The 24,400-nt window shown below is 40.5% G+C and overlaps 1 protein-coding gene across 3 annotated transcripts in view; it reads left to right on the top strand.

Moving 5' to 3' along the window:
- Positions 1–24,400, top strand: part of RSRC1 (arginine and serine rich coiled-coil 1) — a 165,299-nt gene that overhangs the window by 125,943 nt on the left and 14,956 nt on the right. For 2 of the 3 annotated variants that reach the window (XM_081190561.1, XM_081190562.1), the window contains exons 7-8: positions 3,220–3,288; positions 11,402–13,026. In XM_081190561.1, the coding sequence (XP_081046687.1) occupies positions 3,220–3,288; positions 11,402–11,871 (539 nt within the window). In that variant the 3' untranslated portion in view covers positions 11,872–13,026. Of the gene's footprint in view, positions 1–3,219; positions 3,289–11,401; positions 13,027–24,400 lie in introns of those variants that run through there. The other variant, XM_081190563.1, reaches the window with a different exon arrangement.

Raw genomic sequence — 24,400 nt, 5'->3', positions numbered from 1 at the left:
TTTTTGTGTTTTTGTTTTTTGAGAGAATTAAGGCCTTTAGTTCAGTTCTGGTAATCAAAACCCTTGTATTTTGCACCAGACTCTGGTTGGTAGGTTTTGTGGTTCTAGTTAAAACAAAAACAAAAGCCATCCTGGAGTCTGCTCATACCTGCTACAGGCTGTTAGCACATCACTCCTCAGTTGCTGATATGTGGCTGGATAGTCACATGTCATTGTGGAGGAGTGATTTGCTGAGAACACAGGCCACATGAGACAAAATTAGCTTATCATAACCTGAGACAAAAGGCACATCCCCATACGGTTTTACAGTTGATTAGTTGTATGTTATATGGACAACCAACTTCCTCTTTAAGGTGTAGGTTTTGAAGGCTACTGCTGGTTGTTCAGTGGCCCTTTAATTATCTTCAAAATGTTGGTGTGGAATTTCTAAAACTTGTCTCCTTTCCCTGTTGATAATCCTTGAGATGGAAAAAATATGCCTATCCTTCTGGATGATAGCTAATGAGAAACATACAGAAAGCAGCAATGCAGACATGCCCTGATTTAGCAGTCTCATGGAACACAGTAGTGCAAGGATAATAGATTTCAGGAACAGTTTGCTCTTTTGAATTCCAAATAACTGTTTTATGAATTCAACACAGGAATATTTGGTTTAGAATTTTTGCATGCACACAGTATTTTTCCAGTATTGCACTGAAAGAAAAACAAAAATGTTTATTCTCCTCTTTTTAAACTGTGACATCTTAAACTTCTCAAAATAGATTATGTGTAATTCCTCAGCACATTCACTTGGAAGCAGTTGTTTCGCTGGAATATTCTTCTAAGTGGGCTAGGCTGAGCATCTCCATTTATGGGCCATATTAAAACATTTTAGGATGTTATGCATTTGCTACCATGCTCAAATAATGGGCCAAGAAAGGAAAATAAGCATCTCCTTTAAAATACCTTAAAAATTCCTACTGGTACATAGAAGTCAAGAAAATTAACAAAGTATAGGTTACACAGAAACACATGCCTAACTATGAGATAACAATCTCTCTTTTAAACTTATAATTTTGCTATCTTTCAAAAATATGATGAACTGTTCCTATGCAGGGAACAAATCAGTTATGAAGAACAAACTGGCATAGAGAAATAAATAAATCAAATTTAAGCCTCGTAGTTTATTGAATCTAAATTTTGCCTGGTTAGCCTAAGAGCTATATATAAGCAATCCATCTTGTGTTGATAATGGAGGATCTTGAGACCCACCTAATGTTTGCATTATTAAATTTCAGTCTAATGAGCTTTGCTAATACATATTGAAGATGGTTGTAAGGAGTGGAATGTGAATCTGAGCAGGATAATTTGAAAGAAACATAAGCTGAGCATTTTACATGACTCAAGGGGTATAGCTACAATTACATGTATAACCAAAATTGAATTTAAATGGAATTTCTATTATCCTTATCCTGCTACTAGGGAGAATAAAGTGTAAATGAAGTAAAAGTCTTTACAGTTATCAGTGGTTTGTTTTTATTATCTAATTTAATAGATTCTTGTAAAGATATTGCTGGCAGAAAAGTTTTAATATTTCATGACTTTAAATGTAGCCTAAGTGTGTCTAAAAGCTTGGAAATGGAAACAGATGTCTCTGTAATTGCTTCTATCATTTCAGAGCATCAGTATTTAAATTGTATATTTCAAGAAGGTGTAGCTACTAAATACAAAGAGACATTAGACTTTGAAAGTTGTGGTCATGTGTCATTCATGTACTTCATACTCACTATGTCAATTGAATATTCATATAACTAATGTATTGGTGCAGCAAACTAACGTAGAGCAAAACAGCCGGTATACTAGGCATATAATGGATTTATTACATATTAAGGGCTGGTCTAAAGTCTAACTACCCACGTTTTGGTTCTTCATCTTTCGACATGGCAGTACTTTTAAAAACTTAATATTTCATCAACTATAATGCTATTAGAGACTTATTCCAAGTTCACTCATCAGGCAGTGAGATGGCAATAAAAGAGAATGGCCCCTTTGAGACATTAACGCTTTGGAATAAATGATGTGCTAGAACAGAAATTTAATTAATTTACAGAGTATATTGATAGTCCCTTGTTACTGTGCTGTATATTTTTAATCTTCTTTAACATCTGTAGTAAAGTGTTTAAAACCCCTGCAGTTGAGCAACTTGTAGATAATTAAGTAATAAGGGAAGCTGTTTCTAAAGGAAAGGAGACTCTTCTTAGAAGATGCTGTAATAACATGAATTAAATGCTGCTGCTATTACATTTTGGGCAACCAAAATGGTCAAAGGCCTGGAAACGATGCCTTATGAGGAACGGCTCAGGGAGCTGGGCATGTTTAGCCTGGAGAAGAGGAGCTTAAGGGGTGATATGATAGCCATGTTCAAATATATAAAAGGATGTCACATAGAGGAGGGAGAAAGATTGTTTTCTGCTGCTCCAGAGAAGCGGACACGGAGCAATGGATCCAAACTACAAGAAAGAAGATTCCACCTAAACATTAGGAAGAACTTCCTGACAGTAAGAGCTGTTCGACAGTGGAATTTGCTGCCAAGGAGTGTGGTGGAGTCTCCTCCTTTGGAGGTCTTTAAGCAGAGGCTTGACAATCATATGTCAGGAGTGCTCTGATGGTGTTTCCTGCTTGGCAGGGGGTTGGACTCGATGGCCCTTGTGGTCTCTTCCAACTCTATGATTCTATGATTCTATGACTTGCACTGAAGAAAAATATATGTAAAGGCCCTGATCCATCAAGTGAAACTCTGTTATGTCTACAGAAGGAAACAGGAAGCAGTACAAGGTTTCTTCATCCAGCAGACCAGTTGCAAAGGGGGCACCAGGGTATGGCATGCTTTGCTTATGGAGCCCAAACACTGGAGACATAGAGCCCATGAGTGCTTCAGTCTATTATCTAGTGGAAAGGTATTGGGAAGAAAATGTGTGGTGGGATACTTCAAAGCATCCACATATCTCAAAGATAGTCTAAGGAAAATGTTCAGCTGCTCTAATGGTTTCTTCTTTGAGCATCATGTATGTATTTTATACAGGGACAAGTTGGGACTTGAGACAATCCCTTCTTGTGTCCACAGTAAATTGCATTTTCCATAGGACACAAGAAGTGTCTTTCTGACCATCCCTCATAAGAAGTTGTTTTATCAAAAATGTTAATTACTGAACAACTAATCAGCATTTTATTTATTTTTAGCAAAAGCTGATGAAGCATTAAAAGCTAAAGAAAGAAGTGAAGAAGAAGCAAAGAAGAAAAAGGAAGAAGGTAATTCAGCTATTAAATTTAGATGAACTAAAAGTACTGTTTTTATAGAGAGATAGATACAGATACATACGCAAGCCCTGGTATATGTACAACCCAAAACAAGTCAGTTATTTGGCATTTACAGAGCACAAGACGCTAATAACTAGACAAGTCTGAAAGAGAGACATTTGTACTTTGTATCTCTCAAATTATTTCCCTGAATGGTTAAGGTACTTCCAAAATATCCTTAAAACTGAACTGTTGTGTATGCATAGCTCAAAACACATAGTTTATTATTAGAGTCAAGTAGTAGTTCCAGATTAGTAGAAAATAAGACATTTTTACACCAGAGAAAACATAGGACATACCTATTAAGGAGATCAGCTTTTCTGCACAGAGTAGGTAAAGTTGAACATGAGACACAATGTTGGATTGTGTGAATTTTATTACTTCATAACATTTAGTTTTGTGGGAAGAGGTTAGTCCAAAATCAGCCAGTAATAATTATCTATTCTTGAAGAACTGAAGCTTCATTTACAAGTGGGTGCACATGTATGTTTCCTACTAGTAGCTATAGATACTGCTGTTCACCTCAGTTTCCTACAAAAAAAAAAAAATACTTTCATGTTCAAGCACCTGAGACGGAGAACTCTGATATCTAGGGGAGAGGATTAGCCTTTTGGTGTATTGCATTTTAAAAATAGTAGACAAGTGTTTCTCTGATGGATTGGTACGGAGAGAAGCACTAACAAAATGGTGTAGAATGGAGTTGAATTGCTCATCAGCAGGCAGATCCCATACAATATTCAATAGATGTCCATGGATGTTCATAAGATTACATTCTACTCATCCTAGTAGCAGCTGCACTATTGGGAGGGGGAATAGCATTTTAGGTTAAAATGTTGAGCTTTCAACATTCAGAAGGTACCCCTGCAACTGAAGACTTAACTTGAAGAAAAATGACCAATCATGCCTTCATTACATAGAAAAATGTTTTTATGGAGTGACCCTAGGTTGTAACATTGGTAGGTTGATTCATTGGTAGCCTTCTGTTTCCTCCAGTTAGTCTTTTTGAGATCCCCACAAGTTTTGTGCTAGAAACATGTTCGCAAGCTTTAAAATACTTCCTGTATGAAACACTGGTTTAATACAACCTGAAAACTTGAGGTCAGTGAATTGGGATATGTAATTTTTATTCCGACAAAAGCAGACATATTGAGAGAGCTTATCCCCCTTCTGCCTATAGTAATCCCAAAGGCCAGACTATCTTGTCTCCAAGTCTTCCTGGTCTCTAAATATCAGCATTTGGTGTGCATAGTTAAATTGGATGATGGAGAACTTCTCTAACTAGATGCCTAATATACAGGCAATTGATTGACACAATATACTGAACTTTCCTGATGTGCAATGCAAAACTGAAAATCTAAAACATAATTAGCCTCATAGATTTTAAGCTAATAATTTTATTGCTTCTCAGTAACTGAAGCAGAGGTGATTATAGATGTTCAAATTTCATAAACTTTTCAGTTTAATGATCTATTCAAAAATGGTTGAAGCTTTATTCCCTTTAACTTCAAAGCACACTGGGCACTCATTACATCTGAAGAAAATCTTTTCTTTTATGTTAATTTTCTAATTAAGTTATCCAGATACACTGTGTGCATGTATTATAATAGACATATAGGCTTCTCACATTTAGCAATGTCCATTGTGACAAAAGATAAAACTGCTAAAGTTATTGCCACCTCTAGGCCAGTACCTCTACTCTTGAAGCAGTAATAACCGAGAACAAGTTACCTGCATTTCCCCTGCCTTGAGACCCTAGCATGCTTTTAAGGCATCTGGGTAGGTTTTTGTAGTTTTACTTTGACTTAAAGCTTAAATTGGAAAGTATTTAAAAGGGCATTGTGTGAAAGTAAAACTGGATAACTCAACTGTGCTTCATGGACATCCTATCTTCAAAGTGGAATGTAGCTTCCTCTAACTTAGTCTGTCATCTCAATAGTACTCAGCAGGTGATTAAGCACTTTCAAGTCTGGGAGCTTTCATGTAAGAAGTTACATCAGGAGTGTATTAAGATCCCAGGGCAACTTGTTCAACGTGAAAGTGATTTGTTTGCCTTTGTGGAATCTTTATGATGCCAGAGCCTGGTCAACTTGAAAACAGAGGCTAGGGCCCAAAACTCCTCCCAATCCATTCTGTCCTAGGAGCAAAGCACAGATGATGTGGGAAAATTGTGCACACATCAGCCAGGGGAGAGGGAAGGAGCTTGGGCAGCAGGTGAGGGGAGAGCCTGCTTCCTGTTGTGCCATTCATTCATTCATTCATTTTCCATCTCTCTCCACCACCACACCCTGCCCAGTGGCTATTAATCCACAGGAGAGATAAGACAGGTATCCTATTGTGCCTCCCCCACAGCAAATCTGTTGTCGGGTTTCTTTTTCTTTCTTTCTTTTTGGAGGGTGGGAAATTTCAACCAGAGAAAATGATGTAGGAGAGAAGGGTTAAATACCTCCTAAGGCACTTCTGTTCAGAGGCTGCTTTTAAGTTTTTATAAAGATTATCACAGAGCTCCCACGTCAAGATACATGCAGTTTTACTCCTAGCTACAAGTTTATATTCTTTATTCCGAAGTTAATCAGAAGTGGTGTGCTATCTGGCTTTCAAAAAATGTCTATCAAATTAAGGCTATATTTCAAGCCAAACTACGTAAAAGTCCAAAATACTCCTTCCCCATTTGTAGTTCAGTAAAGATATTGTGTGATATGCAGTCCATAATCTATTCAAGAGCTATATACTGGTTGCTCAGAGATTTCTTCATTTCCCGTATTGTTCTGGGTTTACAATTGATTCTGAGAGTAAATGAAAGTCCAGTTGCGAACCATAACGATACTAACTAAATTCTTGGAGAGAAACGATTTAGTAGTAGTTCATTTATTAATTGCTTCCTATGAAGGGCACCCAGTGATGCTGAACATTGGAAGATTCAGGACAGACAACACGTAGTGCTTCTTCACACAGCACCTGATTAAAATATGGAATTCACTTCCACAACCAATAGTGATGGTCATCACCTTGAGTAACTTTAAAAGAGAGCTAGGCAAGTTATTGGAAGATAAGACATATCAAAGGCTACTAGCCATGATAACTATTTTTTCTATACCACTGTCAGAAGTGGAATAATAATAATAATAATAATAATAATAATAATAATAATAATAATAATAATAGTTATTATTATTTATACCCCACCCATCTGGCTGGGTTTCCCCAGCCATTCTGGGCGGCTCCCAACAGAATATTAAAAACACAATATAGCATTAAACATTAAAAACTTTCCTAAACAGGGCTGCCTTCAGATGTCTTCTAAAAGTCAGGTAGTTGTTTATTTCCTTGACACCTGATGGGAGGGCGTTCCACAGGGCGGGCACCACTGCCTGGTTCCCTGTAACCTCACTTCTCACAGTGAGGGAACCACCAGAAGGCCCTTGGAGCTGGACCTCAGTGTCCAGGCTAAATGAGGGGGGTGGAGACGCTCCTTCAGGTATACTGGGCTAAGGCCCTTTAGGGCTTTAAAGGTTAGCACCAATATTTTGAATTGTGCTCAGAAATGTACTGGGAGCCAATGAAGGTCTTTCAGGACCAGTGTTATATGGTCTCGGCGGCCGCTCCTACTAGGACACACAAATGGGTAGTGTTGTGCTTAGGTCCTGCTGTTGATCTAGCCATAGTCATCTGATCAGTCACTGTAAGAACAAGATGGTGGACCAGATGGGCCAGTGGTCTGATCTGGCAGGTTCTTACATCCTTATCTTGAAGTGATGGCTCCATCACAGTGTCCAGTGTCATCCAGCATGTAAAGAAATCTGGGGGAAGGCACAAGTTATATTGGTCCTACTGTCACCACTTCAGAGTCCAAGCATATTTCACTCATATCCTGAACTGAATTAAAAGGAAATAGACACATACACCCCACCACCAAACCTGATGACCACAATTTAGCCCCAGCCTTAGAGCCCCCAGAAAATTGGTTGGGTGGAAGTGACCAATAGAACTATACACTGCTGAAAGGTTCTGTCTCTGAGCTATCCAACAGAGCCAGCAAAGATTAACAAAGCAGATAGAAATTAAAATGAACAGTATGTAAAACTGAGGGCAATTTTGAGGGAGTATGGCATCTCTAAAGGGATCTTGCAAGAGGGAGTTGAATGTCAATGAGGGGAAGTCCTTCCAGCAAGGAAAGTAAAAGGTGTGTCAGGATTTTGCAGTCATTTATGTGGGGCAGGAAATAAGACAATACCTGGCATTGCCAGTAAACGTACATAGTCATCAATGTACATGGTGCAGCCTTTCCCAAGTGTTTCCCATGGTGCAGCCTTTTCCTAGTGTTTTGCAGATATTTTGGACTACAACTGCCAATCAGCCTCAACCTCAGTCAGCACAACCATGCTGTCTGAGACTCATGAGAATTGTAGTCCAGAATATCTAGAAGACAGAGTATCTAGAAGTTAAAGAAGGCTGCCATAGTTCTTTAAAAAGTAATTGGCCCCAAAGAGCTTACAGTGTGAACTTTGACCAGTAGGGGAAACAATAGTTTCCTGTATTTTTGAAAATATGTCCCCGTTTGAAGATTGAATTTTGTAACAAATTCTGCCACTGGTTCAGTAACAGATACTGTCAGTATTAAGAATTCTGCTGATGTAATTTACTTGAAAAATAATCTGAAATGAAATCCAGATTGAGGCCAAAATACCTTTTGAAATGATTTCAAGGAATTAGCATGTTAGAAAATCATTTAATTGGTGTAGGAGGGGGAAGTAAACCAGATAACCACGAAATTCTTATAGGTGCTTTTGGCAAAGCTAGATGTATGAAAGTTAATAGCCGAAGGAAATATGAGGAATAATTGTTGTCTTACTATTCTTAACTTTTGTTGAAACACCCCCCCCACACACACACACATTAGCCATATTTTATTTGAATACAGGGTGTATCCAACTAAGTTATACACAGAGTAGACCCAGTGAAATTTATGGATTTAAGTTAGTCATGTGCATAATTTTTAATGGGCTTACTCTGTGTAGAACTAACATTGGATACAACTTCATATAGTTTATAAATTCTCTGCAGCCAGCAAAAACTATTAGTCGAAAATAAATATTGATTTGTAATTGAAATTACCGATTCATTGGATGCTTAGCTTTTATTCCCCATGCTTTGCCTTGTATTTAAAATAAATGCAAGAAATTGCCCTGCCCCTCTCTCAAGTCTTAAAGGAGCACTTTGGAAAGTAGCAGGATTCTGGAAATGGACTGCTTTGCTAAGGAAAACATGTGGTATAAAGAAGCATATTGTTTTCCAGCACATGAAGAAAGGTTGTTCTTTTATCTGCCCCTTAGTAATGGTGTCTTAACATTACTTTTATTATAATTTTATTGCCAAATCAGGTGTGAGATTAGATGTTGGATGTTACATGTAATCTGCTCAGAAATCAAATTATTTGACCTCCAAGCCCACCACTACACCCTCCTGCTGGTTTGCTGTTACATATGCGGCATTTTCCTGTCATGAATACAAATGGAGGACAAATTAGAATTTACAGACAGCTGACCTGAGCTACAGATTAGAGACAAGGGGGCTTGTGCTACTTTAAATGTTTTAATTATCACAGTCCCTATAACCAGTTGAAGGACTCCCTCACAAAAATAATTTTTATAGCAGAGTAGGGGAGGTGTGAGAGATTTCCCCCATCTAATTTGAATTTGACAGAGCCAAATTGCACTTCCATTGGAGCTATGCTAATTTTCTGCATAAAATTAGGTCTATTAATAAAAATACACCACTTTTACAAGAATGTTTTCAATGGCAGAGGGTGTTTTAATTTGGGACTAACTGAAAACAGCATTTAAATTTTATTTATGATGGCATCAGGATTTATGACAGCTTTATTGGCAGACCTGATTTTCTTTAAATTCTAGGCCTGGCTAGTCAAACTCAAAGTAAATTAAATATGTGGCCACAAGAGCACTGTGATAAGGTGCAATATAAATACTGCTGAAGAAGAAAATGGTACTTTTCCATATTAAAACCAGGCATGTTGGATTACTGCTATGAGGTGCTTAAACGGTTGACTTTAATATATCATGCATAATACAATTAAAAGTTTTCTTGATTTATTAAAATGGAGCTGCTCATGAAAACATACAATTTGAAAAATGTGAAGTGAAAGATGATTAAAATATCTGACAGTGATAACACTATTTTGGTACCGGGAATGAATCAGTGTGTAAAAGATTTAGAGGGGATTATAGGGAAAAGACATTTGTAAAAGTGATCTTAAATATCAAAGGGGTAGAGTGAAATAAGGACTCGTTTCTTTGAATTCAAGAAATAATATTGACTAATGCTAAATGAATATGTTATCCTGATGCCTTCATTCTTGAATTTGCATTTTTGTTTCTCATGTGTGTTGGCCCAGTGTTGAATTGATTAGTTATGCCTAGCTAGTAAGCAGTGAAACATTTTATATACACTTGGGAAATAAATTTGGCAGAAAATCAGCATGAGTAGATTTAATTATCGCTCTGAGACCTTTCCCTTTTCTAGCTTAGTGATCCTGAAACTCCATGTGTTTCACTGAAATCTGTGTGGACGCTAAGCTTCGCTTCCCAATTTGTTCCTCCACACAATGATAAGCCAAGCAATTACTGCTTTATTGATTTTTCATCATGGCAAATTTAAAGTTGATTTTTCCCTGAAAAGGCAGGGGTGATTAAGTGTTTCCCCTCAGTTTAGTACAAGAGAGCTGTGTGGCAGAATCTAATATCCTGAGGTCAACCTCTGCAGGGAGATAATACGCTGTCTTGGCCACGTGTTAAGGAGAGAAATCAGGGCTACAAATGTGATAGGATATATGTGGAGACAGTTTAATTTGCTCTATTTATATGAACAATTCACATGGTCCCTGCTTGGAAAACATTATATTGAATAGGCTTGGAAATAAAGCCCACGTGAGCAGAAAGAAAGGGTGAGTACAAATCAGCAGAATGTTTACCAAATTGTTCTTTAGGGAAGATAACTGTAGTTTCAAAATATTTATAAGTAACATTTGTAAATATTATTTCAGATTCATATGGTAAGATCTTTAATACAATACTGAAGGGCTGCATCTAGCACCTTTAGGATGTTTTTTCTTTAAGTCAGAAATTAAGAATCTGGAGAGTATGGACATTCCAGTTGCAATCTGTAACATTCATGCAGTTAATGCTTTGTGTAATATGTAAGTTTTTAAACGCACCATTCTCTTTGTTATTCTGACAATGAGACCTGTGGTGTAAGGTGATTTTTAGTTCCATTCTGCAGATAGAAATGACTCATCAAGGTGCTTCTGTACTTTGTCATAGAATCATAGAGTTAGAAGGGACCCCAGGGGTCTTCTATTCCAACCCCTCGCAATGCAGGAATCTCAACTAGATCATCCATGACAGATGGCCATCCAACCTCTGTTTAAAAACCTCCAGTGAAGGAGAGTGCACCACCTCTCATGGGAGACTGTTCCACTGTTGAACAGCTCTTAATATTAGAAAGTTCTTCCTGGTGTTTAGTGGGAATCGCCTTGTAACTTGAATCCATTGGTTTGGGTCTTACCCTCCAAAGCAGGAGAAAACAAGCTTGCTCCAACCTCCATGTGACAGCCCTTTAGACTGCAAGTGTGGGAATTACAGAAGTGCATGCACCTTCAGGGATAGGGATAGGGATAGGTGTCTGTGTCCTGTACATAGAATGGCTGGAACTAGCAGGATTCTAATGCAGCCTTCTGTCTGATACTTAGTTCAGAGAATATTATTTTATTTATATTGAAGAGAATTCAGTCTTGCTACCCCCCATTCTGCAGCCTCCATGCACCAGCAGGCTTGACCCAAAATTTGTAGAATTCCTTTTTTTAAAAAAAGAAAAGAAAAACCCTAAGAGGGGCACCAGAAACAGTTCAGTGGGCATTGTTATGCATGGTTTCAGTAGATGGTCAGAAAACCAGAGGGGAGGCAGTTATGTGTGGTCATGCTGGAGTCTCCCCTAAAGGGTGTCACCATCCCCTACCGACCCAAGCCATCCAGTTCTCCTGTCATCTTTGCAGGCGGTCAGGACAGGTACAGCAGCGGCAGTGCAAGTAACCTCCACACCACCCCATCAGTGTGCCTCAACTCTGACCGGGAGGGACCACCTCAAGAGGCCTATACCATTCAAGGACAGTATGCCATTCCACAGCCAGATCTGACCAAGCTGCAACAGTTGGCAATGCAACAGTCACACTTTCCAATGTCTCATGGCAACACTGGATTCCATGGTTTGGATGCATCAGCTCAAACTATTTCTCATGAACTCACCATTCCAAATGATCTGATTGGATGCATCATTGGGCGTCAAGGCGCCAAGATCAATGAGATTCGCCAGATGTCTGGGGCGCAGATCAAAATTGCCAATCCAGTGGAAGGATCTACTGACAGGCAGGTTACCATAACTGGATCTGCAGCCAGCATTAGCCTGGCTCAATATCTAATTAATATCAGGCTTTCTTTGGAGACTGGTGGAATGGGAAGCATCTAGGACAATGCAACCGCCTCACTCATTACCTGTTTCTGCTGTTCATCCCCACGGTCCATCTGTGTAGTTTCTGAGCAGTCAGCGATTCCAGGTTTTAACTAGTTTGTAAATTTTCAGTTCTACATGCTTTACCCATCTACTCATGTTTTTTTTAAAAAAATTGCAGCATTTTAATTCCCTTTCTCTGTTCAGCTGTTAAAATGCTGATTCATATTTTAGTTTATACGCTTCTCCCCCTTTCTTGGCTCATGAAGTTTTTCTGTTATGTCATGAGATGTAAGAGTGGAATTAATACATTTGAGTTTAGTTCTGTAATGTCAGAAATTTTTTAAAAAAATAAAAAGATGGACTGGGGAAAAAGAAAAAGGAAAGCAGAGGGGAGGGAGAATGGCGTATCCCAGAGGAGGGCATGGCTGGATAGGACCTTGGTCAGGAGCTTTCCACACAGATAAATTTCACTGCTAGTCCTATTTGTTTAGTTACTAAAAAAAAATGTAGATATTTTTCCCTTTTAGAACACAGAGGGCAGATTCTATATCTCCGTGTTCTCTGATAAATCAAAGTAGCATGTTGGGATGAGGGCACATCCAGACCACTTCTTCCTGATAAACTAGCTTTCCTGAGCAGGAAGGTTTTGACTTGGGGGGTATTGAACCAACCTCCACATTATGAAGTGGTACGGTCCCAAGATTGCAGCGCACCAGACTTTTTGGGTGCATTAACCAGGCATTGTGTTCACTCAGGTATCTTTCCTACATAAAATTTTACAGTCTTCTCCTGCATAGACAACACGAGAGGTCCGGAGGGTGGAAAGACAAAAACGGGCTTTTTCTGTGATGGCTCTCAGCTTATGGAATGCTCTCCCCTGGGAGGCTCGCCTGGCACCCTCATTACAGTGGTACCTTGGTTTACGAACTTAATCCGTTTCGGAAGCCGGTTCTTAAACCAAAGCGTTCTTAAACCAAGGTGTGCTTTCCCACACAAAGTAATGTAAAACTGATTAATCCGTTCCAGATGATGAAAAACAACCCCTAAAACAGCAATTGAACATGAATTTTAATATCTAATGAGGCCATTGATCCATAAAGTGAAAGCAATAAACAATGTACTGTATTGTACAATCAATAAAACAGTATTGATGATTAAAAAAAATGAAAATGTGATTTTTTTCTTTCTTACCTACACTGATGATAGTCATTGTTTGGATGGGGGGTTGGGGTCCTCTTCCAGATTCACAATTGGTGACTCCTCTCCTGCCATTCCTTCCCTTGCTTTTTTTTACATCACTTCCACCTACACCACTGCCACCTGGTTCAGACTCACTGGATCTTTTCCTTACCAAGAATTGATACTTGCTTTTGCCGATGTTTAAAAACTTGTCTAAAGTAAGACATTGCAGGTGTTAGTGGCATGACTTACAGCAGCTTTATCAGGGTGATATTTTTCAGCAATAGTTTGCACTTCAGCCCATTTTGCAAACATTTCTTTGATTGTTGCTGTAGATAGACTTTCTCTGCTCTCCTCCTCCAAAGATATTTCCTCAGTTGCCGCCTTTTGCTGCTCCATCAGAATGTTTTGAAGTTCTTCTGTGGTGAGCTCAGTCCTGTGCCTCCTACACTAACTCCTCCACATCAGCACCACTCACTTCCAAGCCCATGGAATTTTCCAGAGACACAATATCCTCAACAAGAAGAGCATCCTCTTCAACAGCCTCTGTTACATGTTCTGGGACAGCTTCTGGCCACAATTTCTTCCATGCTGCCTTCAGTGTTCTCTCCATCCTTTGTCTATCATATGTAAGCAATGGAGGATATTAAAATGATTCTTCCAGAACTCTCTTAAGGTTAGCTCTGTGTCCAAGGTCACCTCAAAGCAGCTTTGGAACAATGCTTTGGTGTAAAGCTTCTTAAAATTAGATATGACCTGCTGGTCCATGGGCTGGATGAGAGAAGTTGCGTTGAGGGGCAAAAACTTCACACGGATGAACGCAAACTCTTCCAACAACTCATCCTCCAAGGCTGGAGGATGACCTGGAGCATTATCCATAAGAAACAGGCACTTCATTGGAAGATTTTTGTCCTGGAGGTATTTTTTCACACTTGGCCCAAACTCAATAAAAAATTGTCTTGTTACCCAAGCTCTTCTGTTCGCCCTCCACATCACATGCAGTTTGCTTTTTATGACATTGTTCTTCTTAAATATCCTGGGACTCTCAGAATGGTAGACTAGCAAAGGCTTCAACTTAAAATCTCCACTTGCATTTGCACAAAATAAAAGGGTTTGCCTATCTTTCATGGGCTTACGCTTTCTCCTCTTTTGTGATGTTGGTCCTCTTCGGCATTTTCTTCCAAAAGAGGCCTGTCTCATCACAGTTGAAAACTTGTTGGGGAACGAAGCCCTGTGACTCAACATAATCTTTAAATTCCAAAACAAATCGGTCAGCATCTAATTTGTTGGCACTGGCAGCTTCACCATGTCTCATAACACTGTGGATGCCAGTTCTCTTCTTAAAATTTTCAAACCACCCTCTGCTTACCTTGAAACTCTCAACCTCAGCACTTGCTCCAGGGGCATTTGCGATGAGGTCGGCAAATGTAAAGCTTTTTCACAAATTGTGCTTTCAGAAATGCTGTCACCGGCCAACTGTTTTTCGCTTATCCATATTAAAAGCAGTTTTTCCATTTCTTCCATTGTCTGTGTTCGTTGCTTTGTGAGTGTTTTAACACCTTTTGCAACACTGGCCCCCTTAATGGCATCCTTATTTTTTAAGATGGTACAAATTGTAGATTTGGCCATACCAAACTTCGTTGCCAGATCACTTACACCAGGGGTCAGCAAATGTTTTCAGCAGGGGGCCGGTCCACTGTCCCTCAGACCTTGCTGGGGGGCTGGATTATATTTGGGGGGGGGGAATGAACAAATTCCTATGCACACTGGGAAGAATGGGGCGAGGGAAGGGCAGGCGTAATAAAATAAAACAAAATAGTGTGCATTAAATCAGGATGGGCAAGGCTCCTCAACAGACTAGCTCGCCCACCACCACGCTGCTCATCCTCCCGCCACCCCCCAAAACACACACACACCAAGACCCACAATCACCCCACAGAGAAAATGGTGGCAAGTTAAGTATGCAGACAACAGCCGAGGCAAAGGAGGGATGGCAGCTCTGGAGAAGCGGCACCAGGAGGGAGCTGGAAGAAGAGGCAAGGGGGGCAAGGAGTCCTCTCCACCCACCCCAGCCGCCTCCTCGGTTTGCCACCTGCCTCATTCACCAAAGGCCTGGCGGTGCTGCCACGAAACGGGCTTCCTCCCCGCCTAGAGAAAGAGCTGCCACAGCCACCACCACCACCACCGCTGCTTCTTCTCGTGAAGCGGGTAGGCAGAGTGAGCTCGTCCGCTCCGCTCTCTGGCCCATAGGAGCACCAGGGCAGCGGGAGCGGCGGGAGAATATTATTATTATTACTACTACAGTGGTGCCCCGCAAGACGGAAAACTCGCTAGACGAAAGAGTTTTCCGTTTTGGAGGTGCTTCGCAAAACGAATCTCCTATGGGCTTGCTTCGCAAGACGAAAATGTCTTGCGAGTTCCTGCGGGTTTTTTCCCCTCCCCCCCTTTTTCTAAGCCGCTAAGATGCTTATCAGCTGATCCGATAAGCCGCTAAAAGCCGCTAATAGCGCTAATCCGCTAATCCGTCAATGGGCTTGCTTCGCAAGACGAAAAAACCGCTAGACGAAGAGAATCACGGAACGGATTCTTTTCGTCTTGCGAGGCACCACTGTATTATTTCCCCAGTGGCCTGACTTGGAGGGAGAACAAGAGGAGAAAGGCTGGTGGGAAAGCAGAGAGAAAGAGGGGGAAGGGGATTTTTGTCCTTCCACCATCTAACTCTGTGCGCACGCTCAGCTTCTGGGGGCACAAAACAATACAAATACTAATACTAATAATATTAATGATATCAGGGTGAGTAAGCAAGCAAAGGCAGCTTGGCCCTCTACCCGAAACAAGGAGTGGGGGACATGTGAAGGAGTTGAGCAGTGCCACCCAGACCTGCACCTTTTCTTGTCATTGGAGCTGCCCATCATGACGCAGGGCTGCATGGCGGCCGCAGCGCCACCGCCGGAAGCCAGCTTGACTGCCCGGACGGAGCTTCCGCAGGCAACAGGAGGAAGAGGCCGAGCAGCGGCGGGTCTGGCAATCAAGCACTGCATCCGGTTTACCTCAGTGCAGCATGGGGACGTCTCTGCCAATCAAACGTCGCTGAGGTAAACCAGGTGAGGTGTTTGATTAGCAGAGACATCCCCGTGCCACACTGAGGTACTAAATCAGGCATGGTGTTTCGGCTTCTTCCACCCGTCGCCATCGCCAGGAGTCTCGGCTTTGTGGCGGGTTCTTAAATGGCCGGGCGGGCCGGATCTAGGACTCAGCCGACCTGATCCAGCCCGGGAGCCGTAGTTTGCCAACCCCTGACTTACACGGACCCCACTTTCACGCTTAGAAATAATTTGCTTCTTTACCCCTTAGAGTTATCATGGTTCTCTTCCTTTTGCTAATTTTATCCATGTCAGCAGTCCCACAGTCAATCAATAAGTAGCTGAACTGGGTTCCACACAGTCCCCCAAACAATGGCACAAGGCAGAGTTCCCCAAAAGTCCCCAAAACGAAGGAGCAAAGCACAAGGCAGACTCCCAAAAACAATGGAACAAAGCAGAATCCCGAAATTTTCCACTCACCCCCTCCTACAGGGTGGGTGGGCTTACCTGGCCAGGTGCCACTCACCTTGCTACCAGCTGGGGGTGGGGCCAGGGCCAGTAAAGGGCTGATGCTTTTCGGCCCAGGCTCACTTTGTTTTCTTACCAGGTTCACCGCTGGACTTCGCTCTTGGTCTTGGTTAGGTAAGTGTTTCTCGTCGGGGTTTGGAGCTACGGTGTGGCCTGCTGGGCCCCCTATGGCCGGCACTGCTTCCGCGGCTTTGGGGGCGGGATGAGGGCCGCGGTGCGGCCTGCTAGGCCTCCTGCGGCTGGTGTCTTCTTCCCCCGACAGCGGGGGCCGAATCCAGGCTTCACGGGTTGCGCGGTCTAGCTCTGGGACGTGGAGTGGCCTACTGAGGCCTCCCGCGGTGAGAGCCCGGCAGCGGAGGCTGAATCAAGTCCACACAGGTGCTGGGGCCTAGTTCCGGGCCACGGCACAGCCTACCAAGGCCTCCCACAGCCAGAGCCCACAAATTCGCATTCCAAAAAAAAATACGCAAATCGGAATACTCATTTCCAGGGATGAAGTGTTCGTGATCCAAATAGTTCATTAACTAGGCTGTTCGTAACCCAAGGTACCACTGTACTTATCTTTTGTTTCTTGGTCCATCTAGTTCATGCTCGCTAAGAGACTCTACAGGATGTGTTGAATATAGAAACTGCATTAATTTTAAGTTTGTTTGGTACAGATATTATTAGGAGCAATGTGTGTAAGAAAGGGAGAGTAGCTTGTGTTATAGACTATTTACCAATATTCATGCAGTAACTTCCGCTAAATGTGATCTCATAGCTCTGACTTTTTTCTTGTTCCTTCCTTCAGTCCATAAGTTAAAGGATTTTACCCACTCTTCAGTAACATTAAATAATCTTTAACTTTCACTTGAAATACTTTTGTTACTTCAAAAGGACATTCTCTTTCGGATAATCTACAGGCTTCTTAGGAAGGTCTGAATATAGGTATACAATATATCATTTCTGTCCTGGTAATTTTGTGCTAAATAACTGATCACGTACTGCTACTTACAGAACTCAGGACAAGGACACTCAGCATATTACATTAAGGACAACAGTTAGAAATTTCCTTTTATTTAACACATCTGAATCACTATTCCCTGCAAATTGCTGGATGGTGCACATTCAAGGTCAGTTTGCATTATGCTCTGCAGCACGTGGATTGAGTGAATGCTTCTTTAACTTGCCTTGCATGTTTTATTAAGCTTCTGTATGATGAGTCAAGATGAAGCATCTACAGATCTCATATCACGCTCATGGGCAAAGGGACTGAGCCACATGATGTCCTGATCCATAGTGATGTCCACCACCAAAGGAAGGTGATAACCCAAACAAGGTGGAAATCAGTAGGCCAGGAACCAGAAGGGAAGGTAACAGATGACTAGGGTAGGCAAAGCGAGGATAATGACCAAGATTAGCTAAGGCAGGAGTTACACAGTGGTTTCTTAGAGCAACTGGAAGAGATGGCAGCCTGTCTGCTTTATGCTGCACTTAGACTGTTAAAGGACTGGTATGTTCCTCTAGACTGGAGTTTCAAGCTGTGAGGACTCCCTAGAGCAGGGGTCAGCAAACTTTTTCAGCCGGGGGCCGGTCCACTGTCCCTCAGACCTTGTGGGGGCCGGACTATATTTTGAAGGGGGGGAACGAATTCCTATGCCACACAAATAACCCAGATATGAATTTTAAATAAAAGCACACATTCTACTCATGTAAAAACACCAGGCAGGCCCCACAAATAACCCAGAGATGCATTTTAAATAAAAGGACACTGAACCGCCCACAGGCCAAGTTTAGAAGGCGATTGGGCCGAATCTGGCCCCCGAGCCTTAGTTAAGCTACCCATGCCCTAGAGGAAGGCTTGGGGAGTCTCCTGATCCCTCCAAGGACTCTGTGGTCTGGTCATCAAGAGTCCAGTGGCAGGAGGATCTCCTCAAGGTTCAGCGCATGAGATGTGCCAGCAGTTTCACAGAGGAAAGGTTGGGGAGTGGCTCCAACTCCTCAGGACTACTGTTGGGGAAGGATCTGCATCTGAGGATTGCTGGTCTGGGGCCACTGGAAGGATGTGCAATTAAAGAGCTTCACAGAGCCCTTTAATTGAGCTCTGTGAATTTAAATTGTTATCTAGCTTCTCCTGTATTTGTTTCCACCAAAGAAAAGTGGAAGAAACTGAGGAGCGCTGGCCCTGCTTTGTCTTGCATCTACTACCTTGTATTTTCACTTTTGGAAACTACTTTTGAGATGATGTTCACTCTTAACAATATCTAGATCAGAGGCAGACATTGCAATGTCCTCCACGTGTTGTTGGATTACAACTCCCATCAGCCCCAGCCAGAATAGCCAGTGGTCACAGGTGATGGAAATTGTAGTCCAGCATCACATGGGGGGCACCATATAGGCTTCCCTGATTTAGATTTAAATTTAGCAAGGTATGGGAATCATTTTACTTTACTCTTCTGATGGTTACTTCTCATATTGTTCCCTAGTTTAATTCGCATTGAAAACTAGGCATAACTTGCTACAGGAGGATTCAATTGCATGAGGTCATACCACGTGGCACACATAGCTGTAATAACTTAGAGTGCAGTACTCAATGATAAGAAAATATATTTAGATGCCCTTAAGTTCATTAGAGATTGCCAAAGGTCGCACTTTATGTTCCGCTAATTTTATTAAAGTTTATTGTTATGGCAGTGACCTGAACTCTGGCTGTGTGGCCTTTAACACATAGTATATATATATTCTGCAAGAAATTCAATTTTAATTTTAGATAACATATGGTTAAGTTATTGCTTCATTAATCAAAATCGGTTGATCAACTGTAAGCTCAAGTAACAAAAGTATCTAACTTGAATGAAAGCAGGCTCAAACACTCAGCAGAAATGTCCATATGATATTGTGTAAATTAAACACGTATATGGCTCCACTATACAAAAAGCAGGATTTCAAACTGTTCAATTAATGCCTAACAAATGGCATATTTTAAGCAATATCTGAGAGCCTCCAACTGCACCCTTCATGTCCCTGGAGAGTAGAGATGTTGCTTCATTAGACCGACATAACCACCTGGTGTTGAATTTCCAGTGTCTTGAGAATTTGTAACATCTGGTACATACTGTGATCTCCTTTTACGTATGTTTCATCTTTTATTGTAATTTTATGACAAATGGATTAATTAATATGGTGTACATTATTTGAGATATTCAGCTTAATATAAAGCAACATATAGAACACAGATGCACCCAAAAAATTGAAATACCTTAAGAAATGCTGCTAATATTGGTCAAGTCTTATTGTTATTCTGTGGCAACTGTTGTTTGTGGTTAACTATGGATTATGGCCGCCAAAAATTGCATGGCAATATGTAAACAAAAATCTTCACCTGTTTTCAGTTTTTATATTTTAAGATTTCTTCTTAAACAAAAAATAAAATAAACTGATCCCTTCCTGCAAGCTCTTCGTCTTCACCTTGACCTGCTGCTAATTAGACTGAATATTCTTGTGTACTTTAAATTTTGCCTTTCATATAGTAGTTAGAAGAATGATTGACATTTCATAGTTTCCTTCCCCTCCTTGCTCACCCTTTCTCTGCCTTTCAGAACTTCCTTTCATTTTACCTAGCCTTCTCAGTTATGTAGTATTGCCAAGTTGAAGATGTTTGGATAGAGTCAAATGGTTTTTCTTTAATGGTGTTTTGGATGTTAGGTTCAGTTAGCAGGAGCTCATCAAGAATAGAAAGAAATATCTTGTAGGCAAGAACTTGAGGCCCTTCTTTGTATGGTAGTATGGGCTGGGAACTGATTGGGGAGAGAAGTTAGCAAGTTGATTGTTGAGGAGTATCTGGAATTGTCCTTGGTCCCAAAATAACCACCACATCTGTGAAATTTCACAGGATGTTTCCTAACTGATACAGATCAGTATCTCCATCTCAACACATAAGTATGCAAGTAACTAATCTGAGGTCTAATATTTCTGTTGTAAGTTGTTTGTGGTGTGCTTGAATTTTTAATTTTTTTATTTGCCATGAATATGCTAAGTTACTTATCTGTCTCAGTTCTCCAGCTGTAAAATTGGGGGAGAGATGGAATCAATAAAGGACTGATTCATTTAAAAATGTGTATTGGATTGGTTCAAATGGAACAATTTATTTCTGTTTCCTTTTGTTGTGCAGATATCGTTAAACACTACTTGTTGTACACTTTGCCGAGTGCATTGCGGTACTTGTGCAACAGTTTCTAGAGTGGTACTTTCATATTACTTGACTTGTGATTGACTTGCCAAAATGGTAGACCACCATTCTTTATTTATTTTTAGTATAATGACCACAGAATGGTTGAGGTTGGATTGGAAGGAAAAGCTGAAAAGTCAAATTTTCTTCAGATGTGAGAAAGGAGCAGAGACTGCAATCTTTAATGTATTGGCTCCTGGTGCTGCTGCTTGATCATGGCTTGTTTAACTATTTGGAATATTAGACAAGTCAAAGGGACAAATTTTAATAAGTGCTGATCTGACATAAATAATTCACCAACTGCAATTTCATCATTATAAAAATCACGGACGTTTTTTGTGAGGCATTAAAACGTGCTTATATTTTAATCACCAACGATAGGTAAGACCTTATTCTTCCTCTATTTTTTATAGGTTTGTGTTTTTCTAATATATCCAGATGTGAGATTGCTTGTATAATAATATTGTGAAGCTGAAGTTCTGAGAAAGAAGAAAGAGAGAAAAGAGCAACTCTGGAATGGCAATATGTCAAGAAACCTCTGCTATTTGTTAAACGCTGTTTTCATTTTAACGGTTATAAAAATGAGAAGTGTCCTTAATATTGGGCTCTATTGATCAGTAAAGGTCAGGGGCAGGCTGCACATTGCATGTACCTACCATTGCAGAGTAGCCGGCTAGCTTAACAAAAAAAATGTTCCTCTTTGTGAAGGCCATTTTCCTGCAGTCGTAGAGATTCTCCTGCCACCATGTAGCCTTAGGATAAGGCTAGCAGTGGCTAGTAGCCATGATGGTTATAATCTGCCTCCACTGTTGGAGGCAGTATGTTCCTGAATACCAATTGCTAGGAACTGCAAAGTCCTGCTTGCATGCTTCCCATAAGCATCTGTTTGACCACAGTAAGAAGAGGATGACCTGATCTGGGTGGCCTGATCCAGGAGGGCTCTTCTACTATTAGATATTACTGGAAATGAAGGACTGCATTGGGTCTGCATTGATTGACATGAGAGGAGAATTGCACCCAGTCCTCATATCTTTTCTCTCCTACTTTCCCTTGATCCGTTTGTAATTTATTTGATTATCTATATATTCTATGTTAAAACATTGTCTCTACTATCAAAGTGTGACTTAACATTAAGCCTGTTTTTGACTAAAGGTTACAGCCAGTCTTACATTGCGGGGGGGGGGGTGTGCATCTTCCTGCCAGCAAAGGAGGCAGAGAAGCATGTCTTAGTACTTCTTTGTTCTTGATCAGCTGCCAAATGGTCTTATTTTACAATCCTGCTGATGGTCACAAACTAAGGGTTTAGCAGTAGCGGGCCTTAAATACAGAACTTCAGAAAATCTGAAGTAATAGCTGTCAGTTTGAAAGGATATGATTTCAGAGTTGCATTATTTACAACATTTTCTTCACAGACCTAATGCAGCAAAGTCATAAATCTGTTTGTGAAATTACATCTGGCTTTGGAAGGACTGCGGTCTTACCAATTTAGCATTGGCTTGATTGCAAGTTCAAAACTGAAGAAAATGGGCTGTGAAGGAGATTTTGTGTTAAAACACTGTTATCCTTGACGATTAGCAGAAACTGCAAGGGGCACCCGCAGCTACCTCACAAGATGAAAACATAAATCCATATTATTAGTTTGATATGCTTTAAAGGGCTTTTCAGGCCGAAAGACCTTCCTTAAGAGTCTACAGATGTTCTACAGCTGCTTTATTGCTAGTTGGCTTCAGAGAACTGTCTGGAACCTCTGATTATTGGGATCATGAACATTTCTAATACAGCCCTTGTCCTCCCAAGTTAGATATACCACTGTATGTGCTTTCTGGCATATTTCTGGCATATTTGTCTTCCTTGTGTCATTATCGCAACACAATGGAATTTCTAATAAATGGAGCCCAAGGTAATTAATTATGGAAATAAGATCCCACGTGCTTAAAGTGCATGAATAAGTAGCTTAAACTCATCTTCAACATTTAGGTGAATTATATAAACAGATGGTCAGCAATACCTTGGGCAAGTTATGGGTTTCATTTAAATTCATGGTTCTTAGAGAAGGCTTTAAATATTTTATAATTACCTGGAAGATGATTATTTTTAATAATACTGCAGCACATCTCTACATAAGGCTTCAAACGTTATGGGTTGGATGCTATGAGCAGTAAATGGACTTCTTCTCAGGCCCCCCTACATTTTTTATATATTGTCTTTTAGATTAAAAATAAATGTATGTATGTGCCTATTCCCTTAACTCATGTCATCATGAGATACCTGTAGACTAATATGTATCGTGAATATAAGTACCTCATTTAAATTTCTGAGGGTTAGGCTTTAAATTTCCATTTATTTGCACTGTTTGGCCTATTGAGGTTTTCATTTGTCAAAATTGTTAGCTCTTGGGTATTAGTTACGCAAATATTGATGTGTAGCTTTGGCCTGTTAGCTATCAATTGAAATCAGAAAATCAATGGTCTTAATAGTTCCTTATTACATAGTTGATGCATTTGCAAGGCTAAGTTGAGTACTGTCAGTGAATAATCAATTCAGTCAAAAACTATTACCTGATCACTGCCAGAAACAGTTTCCTATAAATACACCGATACATTATGTGAGTGCAACACCCTGTAGTGTATTTAAAAGAGAGGAATAACATCAAGCTTGTCATTCTAATATGTGCTCAAAACTAGTGGGGAAATGACAATTTTAACATTAAAAAGCTAATATAAAGGTGGTAGATTGATCACTGAGTGAAGCAGACCAACAAGTGAAGCTGCTTGCTCCAAATTTAGGCACAAATCGTAGCTGAGGTAACATTGCGAACCTTCCAAAGACAGGATGATCAGTGCCATGCTCAACTATTATGGAGCCATATATAGCCCAGTTGCTAATTCAGACAAACACAATCACACACAGACACACCCAACATGATACACAATCCATCCACCCTCAGCATGCTAATCATTAGTAGCACAATGGAGGAAGGTCTATATGCCCATCCTATACATGCATCCAGCCATCCTGCTATTTTTAGGGCCAAAGCATGTTGATTGTTCAGGTTGTCAGTACACATTCTGTCAAGACATTATCTCTTTGCTTTGATAGATTTATCCATGGATTGTTCTAGTTTGCTTGGAATTATGCAGTATGAAACATACAGGCTACTATGTATTTGGCCAGCTTTATACAGTACACAAATGTTTAATCCTTGACCTCCTTCAGTTTAGTACCTGCGCAGCAATATTGAAGCATTCCAAAGCTGGTTTTCTGGTGGTGGTTGTCACTATAATTTGCTGTTTTTAAATCACCTATAGATGTGCTTTGTGCTATACAATATTTAAAAATTGCCTTGGTTCTTGCCCACAGTCTTTTACACATGCTGTGCCTGCCCTCCTCCATGTATATGGGTCAGAGGTTGATCTTGCCCTTAGATTGTAGGCAGAACAAAGACTGCCGAATGAAAAGTTTCTGATATAATTATCAGTTTTGCAGGCATCGATGGGAAAAATCAAATCATCAAAAGCTCACCAAATATTTATCAATCGTGGTCAAT

This window comes from Podarcis bocagei (genome assembly GCF_964188305.1).
Source record: "Podarcis bocagei genome assembly, chromosome: 4".
NCBI lineage: Eukaryota > Metazoa > Chordata > Lepidosauria > Squamata > Lacertidae > Podarcis > Podarcis bocagei.
This window is presented reverse-complemented; position numbering and strand designations above follow the sequence as displayed.